The sequence below is a fragment of the Empidonax traillii genome, unplaced genomic scaffold, assembly GCF_003031625.1.
Source record: "Empidonax traillii isolate 1590-97213 ecotype Southwest subspecies unplaced genomic scaffold, ASM303162v1 scaffold112:size1231168, whole genome shotgun sequence".
Taxonomy (NCBI): Eukaryota; Metazoa; Chordata; class Aves; order Passeriformes; family Tyrannidae; genus Empidonax; species Empidonax traillii.
In genome coordinates this window covers 1,168,470-1,180,427 of record NW_020955305.1, presented here as the reverse complement: position 1 = coordinate 1,180,427, position 11,958 = coordinate 1,168,470, and the positions used below count along the sequence as shown (strand labels likewise).

Here is an 11,958-nt window from a genome sequence, read left to right as displayed (position 1 = left end):
ATTAAATAAAGTAAATACAGTATTTAAAGTTATATATATTGACAGAGCGCAAACAAGAAGAGATCAATGACAGAATTTACTTTAACTAAAAGACAAGAATTCCAAGCCAAAAAGGTATTACACAGATGACTTAAGAACAGGAAGTATTTTATTATTAACTTTTGATTACCCAGAACACCTCACATTGAAAAGCTCAAAGACAAATACGCCCCCACAGAGATCAGATGAGTTCAGCAGATCAGAATGATTTTCAGAAGATAAGCGAGGGCAACCCTATTAACAGCTTACATATTAAAAGCCCACATATATGCAGCTAACTGCCCTGCCAGTTAGAAAGTTAAATAATTTGGTATTTGATCCTTTCCCCTCAAGAAACAGAGATGATGACTAAGTGGGTTTGATAATTTGGCTCAACTCAGTTATCTCACACTCCTTGGCTTTTTAGTCATTTTGGTTGTGTCAGTCAGCATGGAAGTTCAGGGTCGATTGCACAGAGTTAGCAAAAATTTTTTTACAAAACCATTTTAAATTTTAGGGACTTTCAAGTTTCAAAAATAGAGGCCTCTTTAACATTCACATGCAGGCACAGTAAGAAAAATGGTGAAAATAAAGCATTTGAACATTCAAATTCAGAAATTGCATTCACTATGCAAACCACTCACAAAGCCATGAGGATAGTGATTTCTAACAAAATTACCATAGCACATCATTTGTCTTCTTAAAGATGGTCATGCTTTCTAAAGGATGTTTGTCACACGGTTAGAAGAACATTTAGAATAATATATGTCTACTGAAAAACTCTAAAGTTAACTAAGTGCTACCAAAAGACACCAAAGTTACATACTGAACAATAAATCATCAGATTGGTTTCAGTATCTATACCACTACACTCAAAACCTCCTAGCCTCCTAATCAACTCATCTGCATGAGGCTCAAGAGCTGCTCTAAGTGATGTCAGAGTAGAGTTTTCAGAGCTCCCCCAAGGAACCCTTTGGCAACTGAAAGGGAAGTGCTATTAGGATCCACCAACTTCAAAATGCCTGTAGGATTATATGCAAAATTTCTTGGAAAGACTGTGCCATCTGCTTTCACACCTCCACCTCTCAAGTGCCTTTGAACCTGGTCTTTCATGCACTAAATCACTCCCTTCAATATGAAGCCCAGCATTTTATTTCTCCTCATAAATGATCCTTACTATTTTTCTTCCTGTCATTTATTGCTTAGCTCAAAAGCAGAGTGAAATGAACAGTCAAGCAGCCTGAGCACTCTGGAAATGCCTTTTGCCAAACAAACTGCCCTCCATTTCCACATGCAAGGTTTGTTTTTAATTTAATTTTTTTTTTTTTTAAACAACTACAGTTCTTCAACAACATTAGCCAGCTATCAGGAGCAAACATGGAGGCAGCCTTCCTGAATTCCTTCTCTACTACCCTAGCCTGAGATAATTACAAGAACAGATGTGACAGCTTTGTGATTATCTAGACTTTCCCATTAAAACAAAACTGAAAGCTTTTCAACAACAATCCTGGCTTCTTCAGCCAAACCTTTCATCCTCATCATTAAAAAAGTTTTGAGTACTTATGAGAAGCTAACAAATGACAGCTCATAATCCCCATCTATAACACCAGACGCCAGGTACTGCGAAGACAAGACAGGTGCAAATTTTGGTATTCCCATAGTGCTTATTATCTACCCCTTTTTAGGAAAAAAAAGGATTTCTCTTAACACCACTACCAATATCCCACATTAATCTTCCCACAAGCAAACTCTTACCCTGAAGCTACTATACAGTGTTATTACTCTGTCAAGAATTTTTTTTCCTGAATTTAAAGAGGCGCTTCTACCAGCCGCTGGAGCCAGATTGTGCAATAAGTCATCTACAGAAGCTGCTCCACAGCTGATTTGATCTCAAATATCTGAGCTGCCCTCATCAGAGCTCTACCATATGTAAAATGATTAAAAAATAATTGAGAAGATGAACTCTTCTGTTCCAACCTCTTTCATTCCTGTTTTTTCCCTTTTCCTACCAAAATTATAGTAAGAAAATTTAGCACAGTACATGCCACTCTAATGACTTACTGCCTGTTTTGCTGGGGGGAGGCAATGGATAGGACTGTGGCATGACTAAGATACTAATAATGAATAGGGACACAGCATGAATGCACCTAAATAGCATAACTGAAAACTGTGGTGCTACCTGAAACCTGGTATTAAATGTACATTTGCTTACCTTTTTTTCCACTAGCAAGCATGTCAGACACAACGTCTCAGTATTTGAAAGCACAAAAAAATCTAGGGCTGTGCCAGTACACAGGGGATTACTTTGAGAATGGGACAGAATCACTTTGCTTTGGAATTTGTAGAGAAGCCATCAGCCTGCTTTCTCAAAAATGTTGATCCTGAAAATCGGAAAAGGGATAGTCAACTAGACGATTCTGTAATACTTAACACATAAAAAATAAAGGTTGCTAAAAAAACTTGGGAGAAGAGGAAGTGGTGTTGAAGGTTCTTTGGGTTCTTTGTTTGTTTGTGGGACTTTTGTGTGGGGGCTTTTTGCTACTTTTTTTGTTTGGATCTTTGAGTGGGTTTTTTGGTTAGGGGGTGGGTGGTATGTTTTTTTTTTAACTAAACATATTAAGTGAAAAGTATTTTATAAAATATTTAATAAAGTGTTAAATAAACAATTACACATAAATAATTGAGACAATGCATTTTTTAGAACAGATATGATCAGTAAGTCTGAACAAATAAATTTGAACCATGACTACAGAATAATCTTGAAAGACTAAAGGAACATTTGGACATCACTGTGGAATATTTCTGTTGAAGTAGCATCCAACCACTCATTTACATGGCATCAGTGAATTTACAGTTAAAGAGTGACGTGTTTTTATATACATATAGACCCCTCTCAAGTCATGGACTCATTTGAAGCTGTTTTTTTTGAGGTGCCTCACAGAAAACAAGGTAGCCTGACATATGGGAAACTGGAAAGGCAATTGGAAAGGCTTAGAAAATTGCCATTACTGCTAACTTCACTGAATAATAGTCAAATTCACATGCCAGTATACATTACACATACTAAATGCTTTAATGCAGTATTACTGACTGATAAAGACTACCCAGCTTGATCTGATCCTTACTCATTTGTCCAGAACCATTTTAGAGGTAAGATTCTGAGAAGGAAGACCACTTAAAGGGAAGTTGCACAAGTAGGGAATAACATATTTTAAGCTAATATTTATTGTTGCTAGAGAGTGGCAGTATTACTCTGTCATTATTTCTTCTGTGTAGTTGCTGTGATTAGATCCACTCCTTCTTGAGTGAACTTAATGAAGAAAATACTACTTGAAAGAAGTTTTTGAATTAGCACGCTTGCCATTTCATCAAGTAAAAAACTTACAATCTGAAATGTACTTCAAACTCTGAAGTCAAACTGCAATAAAATACATACTCATTTTTAAATCTTGAGTTTTGACACTTAACTGTGATTTACTATAAGGATACACTCTCATAATGAGGACTCCCAGAACATACTCATGACGACAATATAAAAATGTAATGATTGAAAGTTATTTTCATTAGTGATGTACTCCCTGCTTATTAGAAGGTGTAAACTTCAATGTCTATTAAGTCAAGTTGAATGACAAAATTACCACTGTGGTAATCCACAAGGCTGTTCATTCACCCCAGTCCACCTTCACCATGTAGTATGTATTCTCTTCCTTGCATAATTAATGCAGATTGGATTTATCACGTTACTATCTTTCCTGGATCTGTACAAATTTTTTTTTCTGTTTTCTCAACAGTTGGCAAATACAGTTCTTTCAGATTTTTCCGAAACAGGAAAAATGTTAAGAGCCCACACACACCAGCCAGACCACTCCCAGAGTCATGACATTCCAAGAGATTTATGAAATTTTTCAAGACAAAACAAAAATCATTCTTCCATCTTAACTTCTCTTGAAGACTTTTTGAAAACAGCAGGGCACAATACACTAACATTTACACTAGAATAGTACTACAAAGTAAATTATAGACTATGTAAAGTAATACTCATTTTCAAGATAAATATGTATACATAATCTTCTATGCTAAGATGCTATAAGACACACTAATAAAGTTTCCAAATACTAAAAAAGGGTTCCATACAATATAAATATTTATTACTAAATGCAAGTCTAACAAAAGTCTTTAGGTAACTTACAGAAACTGAAAGAAAGAGATTGTCTCATTTATTTAAAATGTTTTTCCAATATGTTTCCTAAACTTTTCAATTTTTAGGGCATTTAAAGTGGTTCAACATCGGTTGCACTCAATCATCCTACTGTCTGGTGTCATGTGGGAGGAAAGGATTAACATGTGATCAAAGACATAACTTGGGACAAGAAGCAATAAAGGTTGTCTGATTTTTCTTGACAGTTGCAGTACCCCATCCCTTGTTTATGGCAATAACTTCTGCTTGAAACAGGTTGCCAAAGTGATCTAGTTGTAAAAAATGCTATTGACAACTAGAAGGAGATCAATTTTCACAAGCTCTTGTCCACATCATTTGTTTTGATTGCCCCTCAATACTTTCTTTAAAAAAAAAACAAAAAACAAAAAACAACAAAACACAACAAAACAAAAAACAAGACAGTTTTAAGACTTATATAAATGTTCCATGAACAGAAGCAGTTTGTTATTTGTTGAACACTCCTGAATTTTTCAGGAAGCAAAGTTGTACTGAAATTATTGAACAGAAAAAAAGCCCCATTGAACTAACATAATTTAATTTTGAAATTCAAAAATAAGAAAATCAGCTGATTTTTTTTTTTGTATCTCTAGCCACAGTGATCCTGTGTGGGATATACAATAAACTTCCAAAATCATAGAATTTAAATCTTAGTTAAATATATAATAAATTTGTAAAAAAAAAATTGTCATCCAAGGAAACAGAATTGTCCCACAAACGGTCAATAAAACAATTTCTGATTCTTTCCAGCCTGAGCCACTGTAAGACTAATATCACAGAAAAATACAAAAGAAATTGCACATTCTACTTATACTTCATGAGAAACTCCATTCAAATTTTGGCCAAAGGGTAAGGATATAAAACTTGCTATCAGATAAATATATTAATTCCTTTTAAGAACTAAATGACAACCAGTGTGATTCAAATGTCCCTCTTCCTTTCAAAGTCTCAGAAAATCCACACTGACATCTCAGGTTGTGGATGTTAAGGACACACTTCCATGGACTTTTGTGCTGGCCCACAATTTTGCTAGATTCATGTCTAACCCTGCCTTTCTGCGACTGCTTCACACACACAGATCTTTAAACTTTTTATGATACCCATGTGACAGAATGAGACATGGTCACAGGAAAACAAGACGTTATGATTTGATTAGGAAGTCTACTTCAGAGATTCTTTCACTTCAAAGGTTTCCCTGCTCCTCCCCTTCCCCCACTGCCCCTGCTCATTTTAGTCCCACAGATAATAGCCATCCTCGGGGTTGAACTTTTTGTAATTTTTTTTAATGTATTTTGGCATAATATTTAATGTTTCTTTTAAGAAATTACCTCATCTAAGACCTTAAGCACAATTTTAAAGCAAAATGAAATCTCCAAGGTAAGCATTAGTTCAAAAACATCTTTGATTTACAGTGACTTTTTGCCACACAGAAGAAAATGAATGATTGAGTTTGCATGCTGGAGCATCTTTAGTAGCCTATTCCATTATCTAGTCTTAGGTTTCACTGTACCCAATCAGTGGAAACTCTGAAAACAAAGGTTTTGTTTTAGAGTCTTTCCCATCATATGAAGAGTTTTCACTTCATGTAGCATTGGAAAGCTCTACATAACACTCGTACACTCTCCTGATTCTTCATATCACCTTGGCTTAAACAACCCTTAAATCCTTTTATTTACAAAACCTCTTGATTACATCTTAAGAGAGTATAGAAAAAACTTTGTTTAAGAGATAATAATGTCCTTTATTATGTTTCAGGATGGATTTTCAGTTATTGCAGCCAAAGGTAAGTATCTCTTGGGCTTTGGTACCTACATGCGCGAAACACTCTCGATAGCTGTGAAATCTGTGGACTTGAGAAAGGAAGGGAAGACAAGGTATGAGCTCTCCTCTTCCTGCTCTATTAGTGTGCACTTTTTCTATTAGTAGTTAAATTTTATTTGCCTGTTTCAATCAACAAGCTCAATTAAAAAGGTTCCACAAACAAAATTAACATGCTAAATTCTACAAGAGAAAAGCTTAGCCAATTTGGATGAAATAAACAACAAATATTAGACAGACCTCAACAGAATATCTATTTAATCTTCATTACTGTTAAAAGAAAGCAATACTAACAACATCTCTGAATCAAAAGGGGAAAAAAACAAACCAAACAAAAACACTCTCTTGGACTGACTCCCAGGTCGCTATTCAGGTACTGCACCAAAATCCCAAACCACCTGCTTGGCCACTTTTAAACCAGGTCAGTCTGTAAGCGGCTTCTTGGATTTTCATCTTTGCTTGCATAGAAGAGGGTTAAGTCTGTTCTTTGCAAAGATCTTTGGCATGATCTTTGATGACAAATGACATGCTACCATATGCCAAAAAAGAAGGGGAATACAGTCACCCCCAGCTTCAACTTTAACTGGAGCTGCTTTGTTCTGAATGCCCTGAATAATTAATAACTACTTTGGCAATCAGTCATGCATTCCTTAATGGCACCTCAGGCATCAAGTATCCCATTCACCAGCTCCCCAACTAACAATGGACTTTATTACATCAAGTTTTCTCTGCCAAACTCGTAACTGACATAGTTTAAACTAAAACAAGTCACCGGGAAGACTGAAGCTCAAATATATAAGTTTATAAGAATTCCCTCAATTGCATGTGGCTACTATATGTACCAGAGCTATGGAGCAAGTGAGAAGAATGGGAGAAGAAATAAAATACAGATTGTTTTTGTAATAACGTCCTAGGAAGGTTTAGGTGGCACAGTGCTGCCAAAATCATGACTTTCAATAAATGCATAGCTGGTCAAAATTGAGAAACATTGCTAGGCAGCCCTGACAGAATAAAGCAGCTCACCAGTAAGTGCAGACTAAGACAGGGCAGAACATGAAAAGAGTGACTGAGAATAACAGCTGTGCTGAAATGAACATAACAATTTTGAAATAACACAAACTACATTTTCTTAATGGGAATAAGGTTTTCCAACACTTGCTTCCACTTCATGATATTGCAGACAAAATTAACTTACAATTATAGAACAGAAGAAACAAAGTGGAGTTAGACCAGAATTACAGAAAGTTCTAGATGTAGCCAGGGTGCAAAACTTAAAATGAAAAAAAATTCAAATTCTTACACTCTAATTAGTTAGAAACTAAAGAAAAGCTTCATGTTTTTCTCAGGGAGCATTCTGCTTGTACACAGTACGTGCACTGCTTTTATGCAGTGCCTTATAATCCCACAGTAAACCCTTCTAGCGAATGATGTTGCATCTGGTGACACTGGAGCAGCAGGGAGTCCCTTCAGTGACTAAATCTTAGAAGTAAAGTAATCAGATCAATAGTCATTCTGCTCCTACTTATGTGAAAAGTTGGTTTGAAATATAATATACAAAGTAAAAAAAGGAAAAAATGTATACGATAAATTACAGCAAATTTAAACAAAGCCATTTCTCTTGCTCTTTAAAAGACCTGAAAATGTGTCCGGTGCCCCTCTCTGTGGGTGGCCTCCAAATACAGAAACAAGCTTGCACTGTTTTATTTCAGTTTTGCTTCATTTCTCCCCAAACAATCTCTCATTGCTAGTCTACCAGTCATCTCCCCCTCCCCAACACTTGTCAAAAGAAAAAAAAAAAAAAAGAGGAAAAAAATTAACTGTTTAGAACCAATTCATTGAGGTGAATCCCTAAGTGAATCAGTTATGATTTTGCTAGAATTATTGAAAATTTACATTCATTCTTACAGCTGACATCTTTTTTGTGGGAATATGGGAGTGGGGCTGTAAATCTTATCTTCTCCTGAAAAACTGGGTAACATAGCATTCTAGTTATAAAAGAAACCCAATACTTTTTTTCTTTTTAATCATTTTTCAATTGGTTTAGGTATAAAAAGCAGGTTTAATCCTTGAACTCAACTGTATAGATTAAATTTACAATCTGCACTCTGAAATGTATAATTGTATTCTGCTTGACTTATTAAGGCATACTTTTTTGTTGAAAAAGATCACAGCCCTTTTAAGGAGAGATTTAGAAATTAACCCATAAGCAGTTACTGCATTGCACATTTTGGGGGTCATTCTGAACTTTTACGACATGAAGCGGGCTGCTCTTGCCTGTTCTGTATGTTAGAGAGAGCATGCTTGGTTGCTAAAACAGTTTGCACATATTCTTCTTATGCTATATGTGCTATCTTAGTGGCATGAAGTGGGGAACTAAAAATGCATCCTATTATGTCAGCTCTGTTTTTGTCTATTGAATAAGTGATTAAAATATTTCGAACATTAAACCATCATTGTGCCAGTGATGCCAGTGATGGTAATTTAAATTTAAATTTTATAACCAGTTTTCCCCATCAAATATTAAGGAAAAAACTCAGTCCATTTGTACAGCATGGTATAAAAATAATTATATGATACTCTGGTATTTTCAGGTGCCTTCATTTAATCAGTTCCACAGAAATTGAATCATATGTAAGTGAGATAGGTTTGTAGCAGGTAGGATGTAATACTAGAGCTGTGACAACGAAATTTGGCACCAGCCCCACAAACACACGTATTTGGTGATCTACTATTTTCTAAAAGTAAACATACTTATTTCGTTCTGCCCTCGGGTGTATGAAAGTTTAAACCTGGTCTTATTTCAAGTTAGTTTTGAGGCTGACATTTTATTTAATTTTCAAATTCACCATTATCAGGTCATAGTATTCTACTAACAAAAGGGTCTAACTCATAAAAGTCGCAAATATGCAGATCAAACCTTTGATCGCTTAAGGAGAGTTCTTAGTTAGGCAAAAATATTTAAAAATATTTATAGGAAAACAACATATATATATGTATATGTATGTGTATATATATATATATATATACACAAACACCCAACTAAACTACACTGACATAAGTATGCTAAATAAGTAAAAGATTATGTAGTGTTGAGTGTTGAGAAGATTCATGGTATGGTTCTTTGCATCTTCACAATAACTGAAGCTTTGCAAATGGGGAGAAGAAGCAAAAATGGCAAAAACATAAAGCAAGACAAATTCATTGTGAGTGAAGCATATGTCAGTGAGGTTACAACATGGATTCTTCTGATCAATTTTTTATTGAGCTTGCAGATATTTTCCACCAACCAAATACCACAGACCTCAAAACTACTAACGAGATTCAAAGTGAATTATGAGGAATTTACCAATAAGTATTCCTTACTATCTTTAAATATGAAATATCTACTCTGAAACAAGTCAACCCCTATTTTCCTCCATTCTAATGTTTCAGAAAATTCTCTCATCTTTAAAAATCTATGGTCTTTTTTTTTACTATCACAGGTCTTTCATTTGGTGAAAAAAAGAAACAGAAATCTGTTGACACTGAAATTAGTCACATTTTAGACAACGAATAGTGTTTACTACCTATTGCTTTAAGCAACTTTCAAGAGAAGTCTAGAGCACAGTTTCCATGGAAAACACAGTGAAAAATTAGTATTATGCATTTTCTGCTTTGTCACTACAATAAAATTACCCAGAGGCATAAGAACCTTTGTGTTTTGGAACTAGGTATAATCATTTGGCTGTGTATGTCTAATAGCAGCTGACTAATGAAAACATTAATTTCTTCAGTCTTTTTTTGTAACTTCACAGTGCTCTTTCAACATCACAGTGCTGATTTGTATGCTGATTTTTCTTTTTCTCAAAGCTAGAATTATTTTTTTCCACAGTACAGTATTAGGAATGCAAACATTTTATTGAAGTTTCCAGACAAACAACTGAGCCCACAACTTCCTAGTCCAAAGCCATCCAAGAAGAACCACAAGAATACTCAGTTAAAAAACAAAAATAAAATGTACAATTCAGGAAGACAGATTGCACATTACTGTTATTATTATTATTATGAAATAAACAGTAATTAATCCTAACCTATTAAAAGATTCTTTTGAGCTACCACTTCAAAGATTTTGTTTCCTGAAATGTTCCAATCTGAAACATGTTACTTACTGGCATAAGAAGCGTATAATGGATGCAGAATCCAGGTTCAGAAGGAAAGTATTCATCAGACACAAATCTTATTCTGATTTGGTTTCCTTTGGAGATTTGTCTGCTTGGCACAGTAGTGGAACCACACCAGCGCCCTAAAACAGTGCCATCACTAGGCTCTTCAACTTCTACAAAGTCATACCTGAACAGAAAAGAAAATAGAATCTTTATTTACTGACAAAAATTCTATAAGCTTCATGTTTTACCAATAAACTGACTTAGCAGTTTGCAAATCTTTTTTTAAATGCTAAAAGTATTCTGCCAAAGCGGGCTATTTTAAACTTAGCTCCCAAGTTGCTACTGACTTACATACACATAATAAAATTATGCAGTGAGGTTAAAAAAATAAAAGCAGAGCTAGCATTTTGAAGAGACTCTTGTGTACGGTTTTGTTTGTTCGTTTTACAGAAAGGAACAATTACCACATATGGGATGGAGTAGAATAAAGTCAGAGAAAAAAAAAAAAAGACCAAAATTGCCTAAGCGTGGCACAGTAATTCATACTGCAATATCACTAGCAGCATACCGCTGCCATCAATGACAGTTCAGGGGCTTTTTGGTACAGAAAACTTGCTCTCCTATAATACCCATGGTGGATAAGTCCCTAAAGGTTAAGGTGGCTTAGGGAAACTTGGAAGAAGTTTATGCATAATCCAACGAGACATTTGTTGAGCAAAGACCCAGACCTAACTGTGTGTCAGAAAGAACCTGGTATTTTGGTAATATTAACAAGATGGATTGGGAATTCTGAGAGAATGATTTAGTTTCATTTTTTTAAAACCTGGTCTGGGTATCCCTGGGGATCTATGAACAACTTCAAGTAGATCAATGAAAGGTAACCAAGGAATGCCAGTCAATCATCAGTAACCTTCAGTACAGCACAGAGAGGTCCTCATTTTCACTGGAAATTTTTAGGGGGTTCCCAAGTCATAAAAACAATGAAAGCCGCTGCTCTAGAAGGTACATCTGGTTTCTGTGCTTTAACCTGTTTCATGTCAGTTCCCCAGCTGTCTACTGACAGAATAAACACTAAGCATTTCAGCTGGATTTTCCCTGCTTCAGCTTGAAACCCCCAGAGCCCCAGTGGCAGCACAGCCCAGTGGTTTGGGAAGGTGTGTGTGTGCTGGTTAAAGGAGGGCAAACATTTGGATGTTCACAGCTACAGCTTCTTGAGCCAACCTGTTACTTTTAAACCACAGTTTGTATCCTAACACACCTTTGAGTGTGTGTTTGTTTCAAAGTTTCTGGTATTTTTATGTTCTCTTGCGTGTGCAGTCATATACTAAATACATATCACATAAATCTAAATTCCTAAATACCAGAGTCCTTTTCAAGGGTACAAGCAGTCCTACCTCTGATGATGACAAATGCTCACATTTTAAAAAACATGCACACACGCACTCTACCAAATATGCCAAACAATATTTAACGTGAAAATTATTACCTCATAAACATTTTCTTCCAAAGTTTTTCCTGTATTTTTTTTTTCAGTAAATCTAATCTTTATAATGATTCCCAGTTCCCTAGTTAGACAGCAGGCAATAAATTCTTGTGTTACATGTTTGTGCAAGACTGACTTGCACATTTATTATCTCCATTTAAAGGACCAATATTTTTTCCACTTAATTAAAAATGAATGCAATGAATATGCTCATTAACTCTGTTCAAAATCCATTACTGCCATGAACCACAGTTTTAAATCTTTGTTGAACTCATGAT

The 11,958-nt window shown here is 35.2% G+C and overlaps 1 protein-coding gene across 1 annotated transcript in view; it reads right to left on the bottom strand.

Annotated features, from left to right (window-relative positions):
- The window catches only part of PDGFC (platelet derived growth factor C), a 135,552-nt gene that overhangs the window by 36,098 nt on the left and 87,496 nt on the right, over positions 1 to 11,958 (bottom strand). The window contains exon 4 of the mRNA XM_027882845.1: positions 10,201 to 10,381. Within this exon, the coding sequence (XP_027738646.1) occupies positions 10,201 to 10,381 (181 nt within the window). The remainder of the gene's footprint in view (positions 1 to 10,200; positions 10,382 to 11,958) is intronic.